The sequence below is a fragment of the Colias eurytheme genome, chromosome 22 (assembly GCF_061535395.1).
Source record: "Colias eurytheme isolate Ceu_HAF_F1 chromosome 22, ilColEury1 Martin Lab GWU primary, whole genome shotgun sequence".
NCBI classification, from domain to species: domain Eukaryota; kingdom Metazoa; phylum Arthropoda; class Insecta; order Lepidoptera; family Pieridae; genus Colias; species Colias eurytheme.
The window spans coordinates 6254073-6278230 of NC_143001.1; the positions used below are offsets into that span (position 1 = coordinate 6254073).

Below are 24158 nucleotides of genomic sequence, written 5' to 3' on the forward strand. Positions count from 1 at the left end.
TATATCATAACAATTTCTAATAGCTAACAATACTCCACCCCAACCTGAATCATTACACCGATCTTTACGCAATACAACATAATCGTTAGGAAACAACTCTGAGTCACAGACACTACTATTTAAAAATGTTTCAGTTAAAGCATAAACGTCATATTGTTCACATAATATAGAATTCTTACATACATCTAATTTTGTACGCAAACCTCGCACGTTTTGATAAAACATACATATATTTTTTAATTTAGGGGTTTTGTGTCGTTTTACGGTTGCGAAATCCACTACGCCATGGCTTAATGTGCACATCCTCCGCCCAATGAATAGGCGACATATAAGTGTCCAAATTTTTTGTGGGAACTGTCAACTTAAAGGATGCATAGTCACCACGCGAATTCAATTGTTCCACCAAACATTTATCATTCGGGCAAATACATAACAAATGTTTTATAATTTGTTCGACTGTAGTACCTTTTTTTAAATAATAGATATGCAAGTAACTTTTACGTTCGGACGCCTCCAATGAAGTCGAACCGGGCGCGGCTATACCACGAGCTACATTTCTCGCCTCACGTCGAACTCGACGCCGCCTCACGTCGACCCATTCCGTTGTAGCCCCGACTCCGTTACGGTCGTCCGAACCATCGGCATCCACGAACGCGTCTTGCGAGTTCTGCGTGACTTGCGTAGCACACGTAGTAGGGGTGATCACGCCGTCAGTGCCGCTCGGTGGGGACGGAGATGCGAGCGGCAATGTCTTCTTCCCTCCTCGCACTTTGGGCTTCGCGACGTTGATAGTCGTAAGCGCACGAAGACGAGCATCACGAAGTGGCCGCAGCTTAGAGTTACCCTCTTCATCATCACACTTTTTATTTGGTGAACTCAAATGTACCGTCGGATCTCGCATTTCTTTGCTTTCAACAAATTCTTTTATAATCGAATTCTGTTCTAGAATAAGCGTTTCTAGTGAAGTTACTTTATCTTGCAGATGTAACACAGTCTTATTCAACTCTCGAATAACATTTTCCAAAGTTTTGAACGACATATTCACAGATTTTATTTTTTTTCGTAACAGCTGTGCGAATGCGTTTAACCCTTGCAAGCGCGCGGGGGAACTGTTACTTATATACCAGTTTGAGAAGCAAGTCCGTGCTATATCTTCTTTACATATAAAAATGAATCGCATAATGTGTTGGTAAGCGCATAACTCGAGAACGGCTGAACCGATTTCGATAATTCTTTTTTTATTATATTCCTTGAAGTACGAGGATGGTTCTTATGTAGAGAGTCTTCATTTGTTGCAATTACTGTTCCGTATCCTTTTTGATCCTTCTACTCCTATTTATCTCAAAAACAATTTTTCCTTCCTGCACAATGAAAACTATACTCTTCGCTCGGCTGATAGACTCACCTTGAGTGTTCCTGTTCGACGTACTCACTTCTTTGCTAAATCGTTTGTTGCCATTGCTGTCAATCTTTGGAATTCTTTGCCACTACCTATTAGACAAGCTAAAAATGTATCTTCCTTTAAAAACCTTTTGCGACGACACTTTCTCACTACTGCTTTCAACTCGGCACATTAACTATGTATTCACATATTATTATCTATACACAGATATGTATCTATCTATGTATTTATAGTATTTTATATTTGTTTTAAGTAGCATGTATGTATTTAATATTATTATATGGTATCATGTATATAAAAATTATAGTCATATAAGTATATTATATTGTGTAAGTAATTTGTATGATGTATATATTAATGATGAATAATATAATTGTATATATTCGAGTGCAGTATATTTATCCATATGTATCTTTATTTATATATCTATCTGTAAATATATTTTAATTATTAATTTTATTTTATTTATTTATTATTTTTGTTTTTTTTTTATCCTTGCCTTTTTTTTCTACCACCTACCATTGTCATTTAATAAGCTTGTTACCTTTTGCCCAGGTTGCCTGGAAGAGATCACTTCTAAGTGATAAGGCCGCCTAATAAACTATACTGTTTTTTTTCTTGTTCTGTATATTAGCAATAAGTTTTCTATGTATAGTTTTATTGAAGAGTAAATAAAATAAATAATAAATAAATAGAGAAAACTTAAATATTATGTACCACGGGCGAAGCCGGGGCGGACCGCTAGTTCATAATATAAATGTTTGAATGAAAACTGTTTTACTATTACTACAGATAATATAGTACTATACTAGTAATATTTCCATTGAAAATAGAGACGGTACTAGTTGTGCCGCGCGATTTCACCCGCATTGGTCCGCTCCTGTTGGTCTTAGCATGATTGTAGCCTAGAATATAGATCCTTCCTTTAAATGAGCTATAATCAATATATCAATTCAAATGGGCTATATATGATAAATGGGCTATCTAATACAGAAATAATTTTTCAAATCGGACCAGTAGTTCCTGAGATTAGAGCGTTCAAACAAACAAACTCTTCAGCTTTATAATATTATTATATTAGTATAGATTTAGCAACTAAAATTACTTAAAATTGAATGAAATCAGTCTAATCCAAATATGTAATGACAGTTTTAATCGTATAGCGTGTGATGAGTAAATTTTTCCTTACTCAAGTCGTATTACTAATGTTAGGAAATGAAAACAAAACACGACTATTACTTTATTCTTTGTTAGTTATTTTATAGCTGGTTACTTTTTTATTCATAAAAATTTAATACATAAAAGAAAAAAAAAAACCGTTCCAAATTTGAAAAAGCGAGCGAAAATCCGTGTTTACTTTTTATTTTCGCATTGTCATTCGAAATTCAAAAGAGGCGCTAGTACAGCTGGCATGATATCATTAGCCAAACATGATCTTGCCGGGTTTTCATTAAACACCGCAGACGTTCATAACAAGAATCTCATTTAGTTGTAAATCAAATATTTAGATCGTTTCTGATTACGAGACCTGAGTGCTTCCCCTAGATTGCTTTTAAAATCCATTTTAAAACGTCTGCCATATTTATTCATAAGCTGAATTATGAACATATGCGTAGCTTTGCATTAGCGATGGTAAAGAGAAATTTTCTAATATTTGCCGTATATATTTTATTTGCTGAATTCTGGGTTATTCAGTTTTATACTATGTTGAAAAGCGGTTGAATTTTTATCATAATAAAATAAGTAATAACTAATATCATATAGGTAGTAGGATGTAATTTTTTCTATAAAAGGTAAAAGTGGGTGTGATAATAATAACTATAGTCTATAGATACCTATTAATATTATTTCGATACTTACGTAGTTGGTAGTTTATGTATTTCTTTTAAAATTATGTATAAGAAATTTCTTTTTCTTACCATAAATAGTTCAAATTTGATGCACGAGTAATTACCGCTGACTGCTAAGAACTTCCATTTATAAGTCGGTTAAAGTATGACGTCATCACAATTTAACATGCGAACATTTTACAAATCATTAGACGCTGAATTCTGTCTCAGACGTAACCAAAAAACAAATTAATACCAAATTAAGTTCGTACGAAACTAAACTTTGCTCAATCTTATTAAGGTTGACGTTCGCTTGACACAAAGTTTGCTATAACGCCATAACTTTGTCGCGCAGTACAAGGCAAGTCGATTAAAGTTTGTCGGGGAGTTCTTAATGATTTCATGAATTACGAATTGGAAGTTCTGCGGCCTTTTGAGGGTTTTAATGATGGGAAATGCTTATATTTAATAACCTAGTGGGTTACCGGGGTTTGAGGCGGGAAAGGTGGCTATTAATCGTTTTAATATTTTAAATCTCTTTGTAAGTGCCATCTGTATGAAATAATTAATTTGTATAATCTAAACTAAAGTATATTATAAATTATTATAATATCCATCTTCTATATTTTTCAACAAAGATATATTTTCAATACAGTTATACCTAGGTTCATTATATTATAGGTACTTACTTGTGCATTTATGTATTTAATTTAGACTTTAGAGTTCTAAATAAATATAAGTAATAGCTCTACAATTCTTAAAACAGTCTATATTATAATATCCTTCTAACCTAAACGTGTAATAAAATTCGTTCAAAGTTCGCTTAATATTTCCAGTTTAATAACACACAGTCACATAAGTTGATATAAGGGTTACTATTTACTATCACATAAGCAATACATACTCATATTAATAATCTGCTAAGATTCAGTCATCAGTGTAGTTAATCTGTGACAAAGCGCGTAAGTATTTACCTACTTATCTGTGGCGTAAGATGCTTCATGCTACGTTTATAATCTACATCAAAGCTCATTTCAACATTCGAACTTCGAACAAATTCATTCTAAAATGTCGACTCCGTGATTTCAGTTTTGAAATTCGAATTGACGAATCCCGATTCCCGATTCCCGCTTTCGTCAGTAACGCGCCGACCGTTGTAGGGGGTGGTTGTGTCCATCGCTTGAAACGTAGGCGGGAAAAGTGAACGAACGTGTTTTGTTTTATCTGCATTTCAAAGGTGATAGCATGATGGATTTTGGGATATTTGTGCGTGTTTAGTGCAGTTGAGGTTGGTTTGTATTTTGTTTATCAATAAGGTTATAGATAACTAGAATACAATTTGGTTAAAAAAATTATAGCTCATGTCACTTGGGAATAATGTAGATAAAAAAAAAATTCAAAAATCAGGTAGCTAGTAATCGTTATGCCTAGAAGTTAATTAACCAATCAAAAAATTAAATTTTTTCTCTGTTTTTTTTAAACAAAGCAAAAATTAGATATTGATTTTGTTTACGACATTATTTTACGTGCGATGTGCCCACATAATTTGTATAATTTTGATTCTAAAATAAATGAGTTTAAATGATAAATGTATACTGTATAGGTACTTAATGTTCCTAACTAAATACATTTTTTTTTAAATATTATTCAAGATATTCAAGAGTTGCGTAAATAAAGTTTTGTGAACGATTTTCAAGGAACTTTGTAAATCATGGTGGACAAAAATTTATAATATAATTTTTCAATTCGAATCTAAGAAATTCCTGAGTTTGCTCATGAACTTTTGAAATTTATAATAGTAGTAATATATAGGTAGGTACTAGTTGTGCCGCGCGGTTTCACCCACGGACGAACCCGCGTGCATAATCAGGTACTTTTTATATCTTATTTGTTATTCTGATCTATAACCTATATTACTTTAGTTTATCCTTTTACCTAGGTACTTAAGTTTAATCCAAATAACGTTCATTCGTTTTTTTCGTGAAAGAGTAACAAACATAGGTAGGTACTACCTACATAATTAACAGCTATCTTCACAAACTTTCGCATTTATAATGCCTAATGGGTACCACTTACTTACTAGATATGTATAGTGTTTTAGATATTATAGAATGAACAGAACTAACTGTACAATAGCAATGTTAGATTGCTTGTGTAAATAATAATATAATTGAGTTTGACATGCAACAATCAACCTGAATATGCGCTTTCGCTATGAACTATGAACCAATACATAAAATACAATATACGGAATATACCTACCTAGGTAGTACACTATTATACTGAAACAACTATATAAGATTAGTCTGTGATATAAGTAACGAGAGGTTCGCCCCGGCTTCGCCCGTGGTACATATTTCGCAATAAAAGGTAGCCTATGTCCTTTCTCGGGTATCAAAATATCTCCATACCAAATTTCATGCAAATTGGTTCAGTAGTTTAGGCGTGATTGAGTAACAGACAGACAGACAGAGTTACTTTCGCATTTATAATATTAGTATGGATTAAATATATACAACACACCTAATACTGTCTTGATATATATAACCATATTTAAGTTATTAGTACTTTCTACATTAAAGAATAAAACTGGAGGAAAACTTCGGATTACCCTCAAGACATGAAGTAGATAGTAGATATTATGTTTTGTATAGATGTTACCATGGACTAATAAATATATATTTATTAGTCCATGATGTTACGTAATTGTTGTATTACATTTAGGAAGGAAATAAAGGAAAGGAAAGAATTTTTAACGCACTTAAACCGTTATATTTTATTCCGCTGTTAAACCTTATTTTCGGATATTTAAGTGTGATTGTCACAAGCAAATGAATGAAATGCTACATGTTGAGGTGTTGGCCTTGATTTTCTTTAAAATCCTTGAAAAAAGTTTAATCTGTGACCACGCTTTCTGTAATGTAGCAATATGATGGTTTAAATAATATGATATTAATAAATTCATTGTTTTTTAAACGAGTTGTAAAAATATTATACGGCAACTTTTTTACGACGACGACGCCAAAGTCCTTGCTAATTTATTTCTGATTAGGTATATTACCTACGCATTTTAAACTAAATGCATAGACATATTATATTGAATACCAAAACGATATTAATTTATTTATTATATTCTACTCACACCGCTCGTCCATTTATATAATTTGATACCCATTTCACTATGACAAGTGTCAGTTAGGCTTAATGGTGACGCATTTCTCCTATACGAATTGAGTTTACACTTTACAATTCTGACGTACTGTAGCTTTTAATTATGATTATTAATTACTATGGACATTTGAAGGGAGGAATTATGTAGCTTAGTATGTGGAATTTGTGATTATAATAAAAGAGAGAACTTGAAAAGATAAATCTATATATATCAAACTCAAAGGTAACTGATATAGTGATCTATCAACGCACAGCCCAAACCGCTGGACGTATCGGGCTGAAATTTGGCATGCAGGTAGATGTCATAACGTAGGCGTCCCCTAAGAAAGGATTTTAGAAAATTCATCCCCTAAAGGGGTAAAATAGGGGATAGAAGTTTGTATGAAACTTTTTATTCCTTGGATGTATTTGCCTGAAATTTAGCACACATATAGAGGGTAACTTGGATAAACACATAGCATAGGTTTTATCCCGGAAATCCCACGGGAACGGGAACTATGCGGGTTTTTCTTTGAGAACGCGGGCGAAGCCGCGGGCGGAAAGCTAGTGACAGATATAATCGTAGTATGTAAATTGTAGTGTGTGCGTGTAATTGTGAAAATTGAATTGTGTGTAAATAATTTGATTAATTAAATTTCTATTTTAATTTTTGCACACCCAATCCACATAATATTGTAATTACAACATCTATAATTTGTAAGTACATTATTGCAAATAAATATAATTTAAATTTGAATTTGATGATGTGTAGCTTGTCTCTACGTAGGTACGTTGGGCTTCTCAATTGTATGACGTTCATTTAGAATTTAGATAATAATAGTTATCTATTGAATTTAATCTAATACACCGCGTCCGCTTTCATAAAAATTTAGCATTGTTTATTACTTGGAGTGGGACACTTGATTAAAAAAAGTAAGATATTATTTGAAACCATTTTTGCATTTTTCGATAACTTTCTTAGAGTCGGCGTCAACTTTTATCACATTTTTTTTCCACCCTTGTAAGTCCGAACATTGGAGTATAATAGATACTAAAACCTTTACCTTTACACTAGCCACGTCAAACTAATTTAGACCTTAAACAAAGAACAACAATATTCACTTTCCAATAATTCCTATAATACAATATGCTTTATAGAGGAACAACAGTGTACAATTGAATTCATTACAATATTACAATATCAACGAACAGAAGCCACGGCAAGGAAAATGATTTATATGAAACATTTTCCTGAATGCGTTTCTCATAAATGTATTGTGGTTATGCAATTGTATTCAATAACGGTGTAAATTTTATCTGATCGTATATTATTGTGTTAAATTTATTTAGGAATTGGTAAAGTAGTGAAAATTTAAAGATATCGATATCCTATCCTATCCTACTAATCCTACTAATATTATAAATGCGAAAGTTTGTGAGGATGGATGTCTGTGTGTATGTTTGTTACTCTTTCACGCAAATACCGAACTGAACCGATTACAATGAAATTTAGCAAACATATAGAGGGTAACTTGGATTAACACATAGGATAGGTTTTATCCCGGAAATCCCACTTGAACGGGAACTATGAGGATTTTTCTTTGAAAACGCGGGCGAAGCCACGGGCAGAAAGCTAGTATGTTTAGACAATAGTTTTGGCAATATTGGAACAATCTCGGTGGCAAGTGACAAGTGACAAGTACTCCCATAATTTTATTTGATAAATTATACAGTTTCAAGATTGTAAAAATCAACTATTTTTGTATATTATTTTTGGTAAATCGTTGTGTTTATTATACTGAAGGTAAGGCCATAAGTTTACTTTCACTAGTTCAAGTTCCAACTAATACACCTGACTTAACGTTTCTTATAACTATTACTTAATGTCTATTCTTCCTTAAATATGTTTATTCGTTTTATACCAACTACCACGAATCACTAATTTCGTATAGGGCATTTAAAATCTAAGCTTTTTTATATTCTTTTAAAAGTTTCAAAACATTTAAAATTCAAACACACTACAAATAATATTAAAATTTTACCTTTCGCTATAGGTAAGCAAAATCTGGTCAACACTCGTCTGCTTTTGTATAAGTTTTAAAACATACGGTTCAAATATTTGATCACAGAACGTGCACCGATAGCTTAAAAAATATGATATTTGAAAGTGTATTGTAAATGTTCGTTTCTCATAGCGGTTGTATTTTTATTTTTTAAACGAATTTTACACTTTAATTTTGGCAATCGTGGTGAATCGGAACCTACGCGTTGTAACCAAAGTGCTTCATATCTAATCTATACTAATATTATAAAGCTGAAGCGTTTGTTTGTTTATTTGAACGCGCTAATCTCAGGAACTACTGGGCCGATTTGAAAAAGTATTTCCTTGTTAGATAGCCCATTCATCGAGGAAGGCTATAGGCTATACATCATCACGCTAAGACCAACAGGAGCGGAGCTACGCGGGTGAAACCGCGGAGCACAGCTAGTCACAGATAAAATACAAGTAATCTAACTAACAGTAATGTACTAGATATAATAGGTCTAATGTTGGATTTCACTAAAATTAGAAATGCAGATATCCCTTTCTCTAATCGCACATAATATACTATCTAAAATAAAATTTACTAAGCTCATATTTTATAGCATAGAAATATTTTAAAGACATTAGTCTTAGAAACAGTAATTAATCTGTGACATAGTTTTGTAAAAACAATACCGTATTTCTTTCAATTCAGAAGGAAGAGTTTTGTGGCTATGGTGTTTCCCTCTAAAATCTTCAAGCATAAAGCCACCGTCACTTACTTTATGCTGTATGGTGAATATCATTCTGTCCGTAACATCCAAAGTAGATTTAAAAAATGTCTTACATACCCTTATTTTTTTATTATTAACAGTAAAATTATAGGCTTTATTTGGGCGTCTGGGATTTGTAGCATTTGTGTACCTATATTTTGGAGTTATATCTACCATACAACTGCTAATAAAAACTCTTTGTCTTGTCAGATCTCCTAAATCCCAAAATTCTTTGAATATATTATACCTTTCATCCATTGATATATTATTTGTGCATTTTAATCTACATTTATCTGTGCAAGGCACTTTAAGACAGCGGCTAGGAATAACTTTCTGAGATTTCGATATGGATATGTCGTGGCCATATCGTAAATTTGGTAATTTCATGATATGATTGGCCATTTCACGAAATGGTCGCATTTCGTGAAATGGCCAATTTAGTTTGGCCACATCATGATGTGGCTTGAGCAGATCAATGATAAGAAATCGTTTCACGATATGGCCAACTAAACGCGCGGTTTTTTCATGAAATGATCAAAATTATTTGATCATAATATCGTAAAATAGTTACATTAATCATTGGTAGAGGCGCTGCAAGCTCTGTGCTTATGTGATAAGATGGCGGCCGCTGGCGAAAATTTAATTATTCGCAGTTAAAAACTTCATAATTCGTTTAATAACAATATGAAGAAAGTCATAGCAAAGAATTTACGACGGTTCGAGTACTATGGAAAATGTGGATATCTTATATGTATTGAAGAAAAAATGCGTCTTAAAATAATTTAAGACGCATTTTTACTAAAGTATTATAATTGTTTGTTTTTTAAAAAGCGATCCGCTTCTGGCACTCACCGGCCGCTGCCGCGGCACGCTCGCTTTGCTCGCTCGGCTCGTGCGTTCTTTATTAAAGTCTAACCTAACCTAACCTAAATGTTTTCTATTGCAAAAACCATTCGCTTCTGGCAGTCGCCGGCCACTGCCGTGGCACTAAGTTATATGACAATAAACAAGTTCTAAAAATATTCAGAATTTTTTAATGTTTTATGGACTTTATATATTTTATACGATCTGGCCAAATGTGGATGACCATATCGTGAAACGTTGACGATTTAACGATCTGATCAAACCATGTTGGCCATTTCATGAAATGCGACCATTTCGTGAAATGGCCACTCATATCATGAAATGATCAAATCTACGATATGACCACGACAGATATATACGATTCACCTGTGTTCCGTAGCTTTTTAACTTTATTTTGTTTCCACTTTGCAGGATTTAGAGATCGCTTGCGGCCTCTTTTACGAAGCTTCTTTCTATCAGAATCTGAAACACTATCGTTATCACTGTCAGATGAGTCTGTTTTGGTGGCAGCATCAAAAAAATAGTTTTTCTTTTTGCGTTTGGTAGACAGTTCATAATTAAATGTAGGGTCATCATCACTTAAGTCTATGTTATCACTTTCATCAGTAAAATTTGGTGAAATATTGGCAGGTAGAGTAGAAGTTGAAGCGGTCTGTGGTCTTACACCATCGGCGTATTGTTCAGAATGTTGATTAGTTCGTTTAGAAGACGTAGAACTGTCTGAATCCGAAGATGAACTACTAGAGGAGGTAGAGCTCGATGAAGACGAGCTTGATGTAGACGAGCTTGAAGAAGAAGATTTCGACAGTGCTTTTTGAATGCTTTGATCAATTTCAGTACAAGTTTCAATGTTTTCTAAGTTACTATTATCATTTATGGATGAATCATCACTGTCATAATCTGGTACGAGGTTTGTTTGCAGTGTTCTTATTATTGTTGTGTGTGTAGTAAGACTTCTATTATCTGTTTGACGAGAACTAATAAATCGAGCATCAATTTTGTCGGCAAATTGTTCATCTTTTTCACAATCTGATAAGATCTCATCACAGCTACTTACATCCATATTTTTATTTGGGGAAACATTTTCTGCGTTTTCTTTAGCTGTACTGTGTTGTTCTTCTACAATAGTATTGTCAATTTTAACCACCAGATTGTCTTGAGTATGGGATGTTGCATCAGGTAATACCAATTTAAGAATACGACTTGCTCTCCAAGATGCCATGCTACAAAAAAATAACAATATAATTAAAATTAAATTAATTCCCTTACTAAGGCAAAAATGGCTTTACGACAGAAATAATAGTATTCTTTGGTTTAGGTTATTATCCGACAAAAAAGGTATATTGTCACGAAAAAAAATCAAATATAAATTAAGTAGTAGCAGCAACACGTAGGATTTCGCGCATACTTTTATGTAGCATTAATTATCTACCTACACAAAAACTTTTTCGGTGACTAATTGTATGTTAATTCACTAAACGGCTATTCAGAGTACGATGCATAGAATAACAATTAAAATATTCTATTCAAATGGAAAGGGAAATAATTTTAAATGTCCCAAATAACTTTTGACGATAATTAATCATAAACAGTAATAAGCATGTTTCATTATTAAATTTGAACGATAATTTAAAACTAAACCGAAATAAGTCATTTTGTGCCAAAATTATGTCTATTCTATTAAAATGAAAACGAAATAATTCATATAAATTTGGACGACGCGTTAATAAAATTTAAACTAAACTGCAATAAGTCAAAATTATATCACAAAGTAGTGACATACTTTTTGTAATAAAGTGAAATAAGACTTAGTTATTCACTTTATGAATAAATTAAAACAAGAAATCAGACTAACCTGTTAATAATATAAAGATTTATCCCGTAATGTTTCGCCCTTTGAATAATTTTGCGATCACCTTGCTTGCATCACTGTTGGCACATGACTGAATATAGCCGTTTACTGGTACCAATCTGTTCGGGCGCGTTAGTCAGAAAGAGAGCGACTGTCCTTTATTTCGTTCATATTCATTCAAATCGAGCGGCGGTTGGAGCGTAAATATTCTTAGCGATATGTTATTACGTTTTATGATTTAATCTATAAATAACTTATTTTTGAGTTATTTCTCTTTATGATTAAGCGTGCGACATGTCGGTTTCCTTATGTTATTTCCATTGACTGATTGGAACAGTAGCGATGTATATGTCGCAGTCATCTGATTGAATAATGAATATGCTTTTTGATTGAATGATTTGCGCGTTTATTGAATGACGACATTTAATTGAATGCGCATTCATTGAATGACGACAAAATTTATTTCAAGTGGTATCTTACGGTGTATACCGTAAAGTGTGTGGCCGCTATTAAACACTGAACCACCTTTGCTCTTAACTACAGGCACAGATACTTGATTATTTAATTATTAAACTCAGAAGTATGTGGTACTAGTTGAGCTCCGCGGTTTTACCCGCAGTGCTCAGCTCCTGTTGGTCCTTAGCTTGATGATATATAGCCTATAGCCTTCCTCGTTAAATGGGCTATCTAACACCGAAATAATTTTTCAAATCCGTCCAGTTCCTGAGATAAGCGCGTTGTTCAAACAAACAAACTTTTCAGGAAATGTAAGATGACAGTTCATGTTAAAAACTATGATTTTTTTCCCTTTCAAAGTCAGAGCAGTGTGCTAGTATCCAATGAAATACAAAGAATGGAAATAAACTTTTTTGGAAACCTCATTTATAAGAACGTTATCGGAACAGGAGTGAACTTTTGGTAATATTTATATCTGTCCAAATAAGTGACAAGGGTACTTGGACATTTTTGAAAGATTTCGCTTTTATTATTATTGTGTAATATGTATATTCTTTATTTATGTTGCACTGGTAGCTTAGCGTTTCTTGTAAAGTGTGATATCCTTTAGTTGGTGTAGTTGTTTTTGAATAAATGACTATCCTACTAATAAGTATTATAAATGCGAAAGTTTGTGAGGATGGATAAATGGATGTTTGTTAATCTTTCACGCAAATACTACTGAACCGATTACAATGGTATGTAGGTAGCTGAAGAATAAGACATAGGCTATATAGGCGATTTTTGTCCTGGAAATGCCACAGGAACGGGAACTGTGCGAGTTTTTCTTTGAAGAAGCGGGCGAAGGCGGATATCTATAGTTACATATAAATGGGATTGCAGAGTGAAACTTGGTTAAGTGGGACCTGGATAAGTGAGAAACCTCCATAACTGGAACTCATGCTGAGGTCCCAACACTTTGGCACTGAATTACCTCTGTTAGTGGGACGAGGTAAACCTCTATATCTGGGATTTGTTCTTTCGATTTATCATCATAGTTACCTCTAAAACTGAGACAGCGAGTAAATTTTATATGCATAAACCTCTGTAACTGAGATAACATTATTTGTTTACTCATTCTTATTCTACCCACAAATTCCACACGTAATTCCAAGTACGTAAGTACAAATTTTGAGCTTTAATTACCTTCAGTTTTAGTTTCGCTTTACTATCATACAGATGTTTTTTTTTTAAATCGCACCTGTATAACTGAAATAACCTGTATTCTCACCACTATTAATGGAACCCTCTGTAAATGAGACAGATATTTATTTATACCTGTATATCTGAGACACTGGGTAAGTGGAATACCTCTATAAGTGAAACGACATTGCAGGTCCCTTGATGTCTCACTTAACCAGGTTTCACTGTATTATATTCGTTAGAGAGTAATAGACCGGGAGATACTGACACAAAATTTCGAGTCATTTGTAACAGGATGGCGGTTCTACAGGGTTCTTAGTACGCAATGATAAAAAGAAAAATGATGGTGTGATCGCTGGTATCGGTGGTTTAGTCGCGTGGGCGTTAGCCGAACTCGTCGGAAAAATAGCGAAAGTCAAACGATTTGTAACACAAAAATTTTAGTATTTACCGATAGCCCATAAAAAAGAAGTAGGCGGTAGTGTCATGCCATACTTTTCCGGTGTGACTTACAGCCCGCCATACCGACGCGAATATGTTGATTTAAATAAAACAATTATTCAACCATTTGTACCAGGCTAACTTTTGCACAGGTAACCATCGTCGTGCAGCCATTTACGAAAATCGCCATGCCATACTTTTCGGACGATTCCAAATGGTCGCCATACCGCCGAAAATCTGCAAAAAAAATTTATTTCGCCAAACTTTTTGTACCAGTATTGCATTTGGATTTTTGGAGAGTATTTGATAAAATGTGACCATTATTATATTTGCCATACTTCTAGTAGGGGGAAAAAGTGCTGTCATACTTGAAAAATTAATTTAGTATTAATTTATATAAGTGAAGATTTCCAACACCTAGATCTTTGAAATTTTGTATTTATATTCTTTGATCCTCAAACTTCCAGGAAAAATAAGTGCCATACTGTTACAAATCGTTTGACTTTCGCTATTTTCCGACGAGTTCGACTAACGCCCACGCGACTAAGCCGCCGGTACCAGCGTTCACTCCATCATTTTTCTTTTTGTCATTGCGTACTAAGAACCCTGTAGAACCGCCATCCTGTTACAAATGACTCGAAATTTTGTGTCAGTATCTCCCGGTCTATAAGAAAAATAGCATGTAGCTAATTTTGAGTTTTCGAATTAAATGCGTTTTGTCTGACCAGTGTTTAATCTGTTTACAACAAATATACTAATGAATTCAGAAATGTTTATGTTTATGACGTAGTAGATAGTCCAAGCCCTAATAAGAATTAAGCGCCTAGTGCCCCTTGAAGTGGAAGTATGAAAATAACAATGATGTTACAGAAATCGATATATTTAACCACAAAAGCAACATCGAATTAGCATAAGCGTACAATATCATGCACATTTTCTACGCGAAATTTATCGAAGAATACCATCGGTTTATTCTATAAAGACACAATATTAAAACAAGCGCCAATAAATCATGTTGCATACGCTCTTAGCACCAATAATTTCCCTTGGGCATCCCATCTGACCAGTATATTCTGACCCCTGATAGCCCAGTAATCATACTAACTCCCCTTTGTTGGGAATAAACCACGGGTCTTGTTAAATTGGCTGCCCTAAGTGCTTTATACGTGTGAACGGCTATAAGTTTTTGTTTTTATAAACTTTTGTACTTGATAAAGATGTTTTCTTCATATTTATGAGCGGGGAATTGTTATTTAATACGCGACGGGGAGAATTTTTAACGGAAAATGTTTGTTAAATTTCGAGGAGCTATTTAAGTTGTCCGTGTTAACTTTATCTTTAGAAAAAGCGAAAACGTGGTCTATGTTACAAGCTAAGATGCTTTTTTGAGGTACTTAAGTGTTATTAATAAATTATTTAACTTTGTTGTTAATGTTTCTGTTGTCTGGGAGAGATCGCTTTTAACGAAAAGATCGCCATCTGTACATTTTTAAGGCACCTATTGTTTCTGTTACCTCGTTTCATTCAATTTATGAAGCTTACCGCCCGCGGCTTCGCCTGCTTTGTCTAAAACCTAATAAATTATATACTAAAACCTTCCTCTTGAATCACTCGTTCTATTAAAAAAACCGTATGAAAATCCGTTGCGTAGTTTTTAAGATTTAAGCATACATAGGGATAGAGAAAGCGACTTCGTTTTATACTATGTAGTGATAACAAAGTATTTTTCATTCATTCATTTCAAATTTCAATATCTAGTGAGTTTTATATTCCAATGTAGGTAGTTTTAAAAAACTCTTAAGAAGGAATTGATTACCTCTTTCTTCTATCCAACTATAAAGCAAATTGCGCTTTAAACCATAGAACATAAAGTTCAAATTTGCAATAAATCAAACCCTCATTATAATTAGATGTCCGACCGCGTTAATGTAACAAGCAGTAACAAGATAGCTAATTAGTAAGAATACAGGCCATTCCCGCAACGCATTAATTATTACAGGACTAGCAAATTGCGTTTTCATTATAGTACTGCTTTGGGAAGTAAATATGGTAGGTCGATTTAGAATTTAGCGTTGTTTAGAAATTATGTTTTTATCTATTTTTGTCGTGTATTGTTCTATTAATGGATGAAGAAATTAGCTTGATATTAGACAATCAGCAGTTATTTATCCTTTTTGAATAATAAAAACCGTGTTTTTGCAAAATTTTGTAAAATAATAGAATTATATGAAATGAAATTAAAATCCGTAGAATTATATGAAATGAAATTAAAATCAAAATCCGTCCAGTGGTTTGGGCTATAGGGTGTGCCAAAGAAATAAACTGTATAAAAACATACACTCGAAAAAAAATACCGGCCGAATTGATAACCTCCTCCTTTTTTTTGAAGTCGGTTAAAAAAAACCCTCTTTCACAGTCGGGTAATAATAAGATAGTAAAAAGAAACGAAGTTAACGAAGGTAATAATCAACCTTTGAATAAGAAACAAAAGCTCTGTTTACGTTTTCACACCTACGCGTTGAAAATAATTAAAATGAATTTCAGTATTAAGAAAAATAGAACTGAATGGAAATTTATTTTGAAAATAAAATTAGCAGGGACTGCACTGAATATAAAAATAGTAGAAAGTTTAAATCAATACTAATAGGTATTGTAAAGCTGAATAGTTTGTCTGTATGTTTGTTTGGTAGAACTCACTAATATCGGGAGCTACGGGTCCGATTTTCCTTTCAGGTTAGATAGCACATTCTTATCAAGGAAGGTTATATTATGTCATCACAATAGAGCAATGCAGGTAAAACCGCGGGGCACAGTTTACTAGCTGAATATAACATAAATTCGACAAGAAACGCCACAGGCATTACTTGTATTAATAAATTTCAATACCATTCTTGGAAATTTCGTACACAATATATCATGTCAGCTTTCTCGATAAACTTTGAAATAAAAATGAGTTTTCCATTACCGTAAATACCCAATACGATATACATTTTCGATATTTTATTGTGTGGAAAACAAAACTTTGTAATCTTCTAGAGTATTCGAATCAAGGTTGTATGGAATGTTAAATTGTGTGTGTTTGTTTACGTAATATACTCGCCTCTTGTAGTGTTGGTAATCTTATGTGGTAGTAAATACAATTTTAATGTTGTGGTAAAGTAAATTAAATTTTAAATGAGATTTACCTATACTAATATTATAAAGCTGAAGAGTTTGTTTGTTTGTTTGAACGCGCTAATCTCAGGAATTACGGGTCCAATTTGAAAAAATTCTTTAAAATATACCTAATAACATCAATGAAATACAGACAAATACTAATATAGTAGTTAAGTGGTTAGTAATAGTATTAGTTAAAATAACATGTATTTTTAATAATCACTGGTCAATCAATTCCTTATGTTTAACTTTCCACTACAAAACATTCAAAAAATCGATGGAAATGGCCGCATTATTATTTCGAAGCCTTACCGATTTTGAACAGCAGTTTTAAACATTTTCAACGCTCGAGCCAAACCTACACTTGACCCACAAGATAATTATTGTCATACAATCGTCACAATTAAATTCCAATATGTCCGGAATTTCCCACGTAAAAGCGAACATGTTTCGATTGTGACCTAAATATGTCATCCGCCGACACTGGCTTTAATTTTTAAATTCAATTTTTTATCTGCTGTAATCAATTTGCCGTTATGAATGATAAAAGCGTTTGAATTTTAAATGTTTGAGAGTAGAACTAAAACAAAATAACATGAATAAATAAGACTATGTTTCGTTTGTTATAGTTTGATATTCTTAATTTACTAGATACTGTTTGGATCCTTCAACACGTACAAGAAGATGATAAATTACCAATTTATAAGCTATTGAAAGGTCTAAAATATTGTAACGATGTTTAAAAATTGCGGCGGGTTCTCGGTATAAGTAACGTATTTATTTGAACTTTTTTAAGCTATGGGGCATATGAATTCACTTCTGTTTCATTTATCTCTATTTTCTATATGAAATAGTAGATACTAAATTGCTGTTCTACTACATAACATAATACATGTTACAGTAAAAAAATCAGGCAAATTAAGCACCCATAAAAGTACATGAAAATTGTCTATTCCCACTTAAAAAAAGGTACTAAACACGTATCCGATTTGACTTTAAAAAGCGATCCCAAAAGTATAAAACGTGTGGTCACCCTTAAAATAAACAGATCAGGCTGTAAACACGATAATAAAACCGCTGGCTGTATCCGAATACGATCAGCGGCTCATGAATAAATTTACAAGAGTTTTCCGACTGATAACGCGCTGTAATGTCTTTGGCTGACAGTAGGGTGACTATGTGGTGTGTGGGAAAAGTGGAACTTTGTTTCTTTTTGAAAGCGAGCAGATTATAAATGTGCTGGTGGTGTTTAAGTTTGGACAGAATAGCTGTATAGTGAGAACATTTTAGTTATTTTTAAGGAATGCAAATTAGTCGTGTGCTGATGCAATTGTGTTATTTTTGAGTATGTTAAGAAGAATATAGCAAAAAGAGTCTAGTTATCATGTCTGCATACAGATTACAGAATTAATTATATTCATTGATATAACTGCAACGAATTTTTTTTTAATTCTAGATAGGAAAGCGCCCACGACCACAATCTCGCCTGATGGAAAGCTAAGATGTGGTCTAAGATAGTAAGTGCTTCCCTAGTAGGTACCGGTTCACTCTTCGCTTGAAGACCCCCATATTATAGTCGTAATTAGAAAAGTGTGTCATGTTTCATAATACCTATGTATGTCATGAAAGTTTAATTCTAGCAATTTAAATTTTAACATTAAAATATTTTTCTTTGACTGCCTTTGTTCAGCGAACCAAACATAGTCTTGGCCTCTACTAGAGTTAATTTTCATCATGCGATACTTTATTAATAACGTTTTAAACATTTTTAAACGATGTGTTAAATATTTAAGCAGAAACCTAAAGTAAATAATATTATCTGGTGTTATATTCGTAATTTTAATTACTTATTTATTTTAATAATTAAAATGTATTTCAAAAACCCATTTTAATCGTTGTAAAAACCTACGTTAAGCTTTTTGTTTCTGTAATGAATAAATTCATAAAGTATGTAACCAATTCTTAAAATTTTATAAGCCTGCAGTAGTCTGATTCCCCAGTGACATGCGTTATATATTATTTATTTATTTTCAAACCGAGTTGTTGTGGTACATGTCTTGTTCAATTCAGTTTATACTGTGTGTTAGCATTGGTAATTGTTATTATATTAGTTAGAATATTATACTTACTTACATATTTTTTTTAATAGAAAAGAGAGAAGATGCGGAATTCGCATACCTACCATGTTAGCACCAGACCACTCGAGTCATGATTAAATTTATTTAGCATATTGCTATAAAACTTAACATTAGAAGAAATTAATGTAAAATTCAATTACTTCTGCCAAGTTTAAAAGCATGGTGACCCTTACTAAGATCGTGGGCGATTACAGGGTATTGACCTCAGACCGGCAGAAAGCAAATTTTTGAATTTCTTTACATTTTCCTATTTTTAGCCATTATCGTGTTTTCTTGATAAAATTTTGTGGGAAAAGTTTTGTTAAAATACTTGTAAATGTTTTAAATATGGATCAAATTGGTATTTTACTGTTTGTGAATACTTATACGAATTGAATTTCTATGGATTAATTTACAAAAGTTTACAAAATTTGATTTGTTTTTTTTGTATACCAGTGTTACGTTTAGAGTCTAAAGTTGTGTCAATATAAATACATTTTCAAATAAAAAATAGTAAGTAACGCATATTAAAAAAAGTTCATTAATTTTCTGCCGGTCATTTTTTCGTAAAAAAAAATATTCTATAAAAAATATTCTTCTCTGTTCTTAATATATTTCTCTAAATAAATATTTACTCTAGTGAAAATTTAATCCAACGTATAAGCTGTATTAAATAATGTAATCTCATTCCAGATCATAGAATCTAAGATGAGGCTCCGCTGGCTTGCAATTTTCTCGACCATTCTATACGCTGGTAAGTTTAGAAACATTTTATTTTATATGTACATAAAATCATGTAAAAATATAAATAGTTTTCGAAAGAAAACAGCAAATAGTTTTTCTGATTAAATCCGTACGTAATTTGCAATTTATAATCAAATACCGGAATACTAGAAAATAAGTTTTTTCTTTTGAGTATTGTGTATTGTCATATTTTTTTAAGTTAAAAAAAAGTCTATTACGTACCATATTATCTCAATTTTTAAATCATTTTTATATCGATAACCAAATATAAGTTCAGTCTATTTTATGTGTATAGTCTTTGTATAGTTTAATAAAATTTTGTGACCTTATCAAATCATTTATTTGCATTCAATCTACAATATAACATAATATATGAAAGGACTAGCTTTCCATCTGCGGCTTCGCCCGCGTTATCATAAAAAAACCTGCATAGTTCCCGTTCCCGTGGGATTTCCGGGATAAGGTTGGGTCGCCTAAGATCGGACGCATTTGCCGAAAATTTTATACGTACTGTATTTTTTATTTTATTTCTCATGATTCGATGTCGTTTTTCTGTTGCGGTCAACTGTAAATTGATGACAAAGAAATATTGTTTAACCCCTAATTTTTTGGTTTGCGTAGATGCTATCTATCTAAGCAAATTTAGAGCCTAAAAAGCAGACTTTTTTCGACTTACCATAGTGAAGAAAATAACAGTTCGGCCGAAGATCGGACTATGTAGTATCTTCACTTCTATGCGTTTAATAATAATGTTCACATTAGGAAAACATCCGGACTTACGTCCATACATTGAGCATCAATGATTGAGTCAGGAAATTCCTCAAAAAATTTGACAAAGAAGTTTTTTTTATTATTGCGTTTTTTTAGTCCGGTCTTCCCTCCTCATCCTAATTAAGTTTCTCAAACTTTTATCCTCCGTGTTCTAGGACTAAATAATGAAAATGTACCTAAGGTCTGATAGTCATAGCGTCATTGGATAGTTAAATATATTAAAAGTTAATAATTATTGCGCATTATTGCATAAGGCGCAGTCAAGAGCTAAACTTCGGTCCGATCTTCGGCATTGGGAGGGAAGATCGGATCTAGGGTTGTGAACGTCCTAGGCGTAATCAAAGTATACAGATGGAAAGAGGATTCGCTAATTCTGCCCCAAAATAATTAATTACATTATTTCAATGAAAGGACTCTCCACAATGAGCCATCAAAATTTTGTAGGTAAGATCGGATCGACGATTTTCGCCACAAAATACACCTTTTCTGCTGAATCACCTGCGTACACGTCCCGTCTGGTCCCTGGCCGGCCGCAGAGTGAAGAGAGGGGCAGAACAAAATGGCGGATCTAGTAGTGTTGGCAGCAGTAGAGAATATTGCCTAGTTTGCGAGTTATTCCATGCATCCGATCTTATGTCACATCCGATCTTAGGCGACCCAACCTTAAAACCTATCCAAGTTACCCTCTATATGTTTGCTAAATTTCATTGTAATCGGTTCAGTAGTATTTGTGTGAAAGAGTAACAAACATACATACCTACACATACACATACCATCCATCTTCACAAACTTTCGCATCTGTAATATTAGTAGAACTAAACTAGAATTAGAATAAAAAAAAATTGAACATATAAAAATGATCATTAATGTTTACTTTAAACACATCTTTCGCTTTTTTTACGTACCTTTATGAATTGCGTAGCTGAAAAATAATAAGCTCGACTTTAAAGTGTTAAAACGGGAATTTCGTAGAACTTTTTATTTTTAGCATATAGTTTTAAATATATTTCATACTAGCGGTCCGCCCCGGCTTCGCCCGTGGTACATAATATTTACGTTTTCTCTACATAAGAACCATCCTCGTACTTCAAGGAATATAATAAAAAAAGAATTATCGAAATCGGTTCAGCCGTTCTCGAGTTATGCGCTTACCAACACATTTTGCGATTCATTTTTATATATAAGATTATTAATTCATTGAATTAGTTTATATTAAATTGCAATCATCCTGGAAATTGAAATATATTGAACATAAATTAAATTAATTGCACGAATAACAGATATTTATCGGAATTACAATCTGATTTATTATATTACTAGCTTTTGTCTGCGGTTTGCTCGCTTTGTCAAAGCAAATTTTATTGTATTCAATTTTATTTCATTTCCATATATCAAGCCTTCTAACTATCTATAGAAATAAAAATATTACTATAATATCGCTCCGTTGCAATGTCAAAGAAAGACAAACAGACGAATAAACAAACACACTTTCACGTTGAAAGTTTTTAACCTGTATAAAAATCGTAAAATATAAAAAATGTGACAGAATAATATTTTCTAACTTCGTTAGTTCTAGCTTCTACCAAAAATGTTTCATTGTAAAAGTATGCCCTTAAAACTTATAACTGAAACATACACTTTGCTGAACTGTACAAGTAACCTAGAAAATAAAACCTCCATAAAATATCTATACGAAGAGTTTGTTTGATTGAACGCGCTAACCTCAAGAACTACGAGTCCGATTTGAAAATGTTTTCACTGATTGATAGTCAATTTATTGAGGAAGACTATATATAATCTATACAATATCATTATGCTAAGAACATTAGGATCGGAGCAATACGAGTAAAACCGCGGGACACAGCTAGTACATTTGTATCAACATCTAGGTTAGTTCAAGGAAAAATACTTGAAAGTTTGAAACCAAGGAAAAGTCCATACAAAATTATATGAATATTATACGCAAAAGCGTCTTAGAAATCCCCACAAACCGTGTCGCGAGAGTATTATGGGACTACCGTAGCGTATTAATTAAAATTTCTCAGATATCTCTAAGGATTTATTTTTCCAAGCAGTCGCAAGGCGGCGTTTTGTTGGTTTTCCTTTCATTCCCAGCTATTTCGTTGCTGTTTATTTTTATTCTATTACTATATTACGTATAATAGTTTGAAAGAAATCCTTGCTAAGGATTCTTGAGATGTTAATATAATATTTTATGGAAACGTCTTGCGTTTAAGGATTCGTTTTTGAATCGTGAATGGAGGGACTAAGTTAATGTTGATGATATTAATATAATTATGGGTTAATACAAGGTTTTCAGTAAAAAAAAGCGTGTTAAAATAGACTGATACCCGCCTACTCATTATTTAATTTGAGATGAATGAAACAAATTATTATATGAATACTAGCTTTCCGCCCGCGGCTTCTTCCGCGTTGTTGAAAACTTAACAAAATAGATACTAAAAACTTTCTCTTGAATCACTATCTATTAAAATAAACTGCTTTAAAATCCGTTGCGTAATTTTAAAGATACATACATAGGGACGGACAGACGACGACTTTATTTAATAAACCGACTTCAAAACGGTTGACGTTATCAATTCGGCTGGAATATTTCTTACTAGCTGTGCCCTGCGGTTTTACCCGCAGTGCTCCACTCCTGTAATTGGTCTTAGCGTGATGATATATAGCCTATAGCCTTTCTCGATAAATGGGCTATCCAACACCGAAATAATTTTTCAAATTGGACGAGTAGTTCTTGAGATTAGCGCGTTCAAAAAACAAAATCTTCAGCTTTATAATATTATAGTATAGATACTATGTAGTGATAGAATGCAATTAACATATACCATAAACAAATATATCATAGTCCAACCAGAGTTATCGCATGACAAAGCTAAACAATACATCATTACAATCATTAACCGTAAACCATAGTTCATTACTTCAAACAAAGCACAGTTACTGAACCAGTGAATAATGTGAATGAATGAATAACCGCTCGATTATGTGAACATGTTTTGTGGATACCGCTTTTGTTCATTCTAGATACTTGAAAGGGAAATGAACGCGTTTTAGGGTTCCTTGTATTTGTAACTTAGTTTTATCTTGTGAGCTCAGTTTTAACTTATGTGAACCTAGTCTTATAAAAAGCGAATATTTAAAAGTAGGTACGTTTGTTTTTATTATTGATTATTGTAAGCAAGCATATATAATGCATAGAGCATTATTTAGAAAATGATGAATTCTTTGAATAGATGAATTCTTATACTACTTTCGATTTAACAAATCATATAAGTAGTACATATTTCTTAATAAAATAAGCTATTTTTTTATCGCCTAGGCTAGTAGCTAGTCTGTTATAAAAGTAGGTTTCAATTGAAAATCACAATATTGGA

At 32.7% G+C, this 24158-nt stretch overlaps 2 protein-coding genes across 2 annotated transcripts in view; one reads left to right on the forward strand and one right to left on the reverse strand.

Moving 5' to 3' along the window:
- Positions 1-4379: 4379 nt before the first annotated feature.
- Positions 4380-24158, forward strand: part of LOC149898732 (cell adhesion molecule Dscam2-like) — a 107445-nt gene continuing 87666 nt past the window's right edge. The window contains exons 1-2 of the mRNA XM_090114849.1: positions 4380-4519; positions 19939-19999. Of these exons, the coding sequence (XP_089970975.1) occupies positions 19954-19999 (46 nt within the window). The 5' untranslated portion in view covers positions 4380-4519; positions 19939-19953. The remainder of the gene's footprint in view (positions 4520-19938; positions 20000-24158) is intronic.
- On the reverse strand, positions 10373-12183 carry LOC149898733 (uncharacterized). Its single transcript, XM_090114848.1, has 2 exons — positions 11897-12183; positions 10373-11264 (listed from the first exon to the last, which is right to left on the reverse strand). The coding sequence occupies exon 2, from the start codon at positions 11261-11263 to the stop codon at positions 10373-10375; it is 891 nt and encodes a 296-aa protein (XP_089970974.1). The 5' UTR covers position 11264; positions 11897-12183.

Coding starts and splice junctions, on each gene's coding strand:
- LOC149898733 (XM_090114848.1), bottom strand. CDS start 11,263: ATGGCATCTTGGAGAGCAAGTCGTATTCTTAAATTGGTATTACCTGAT.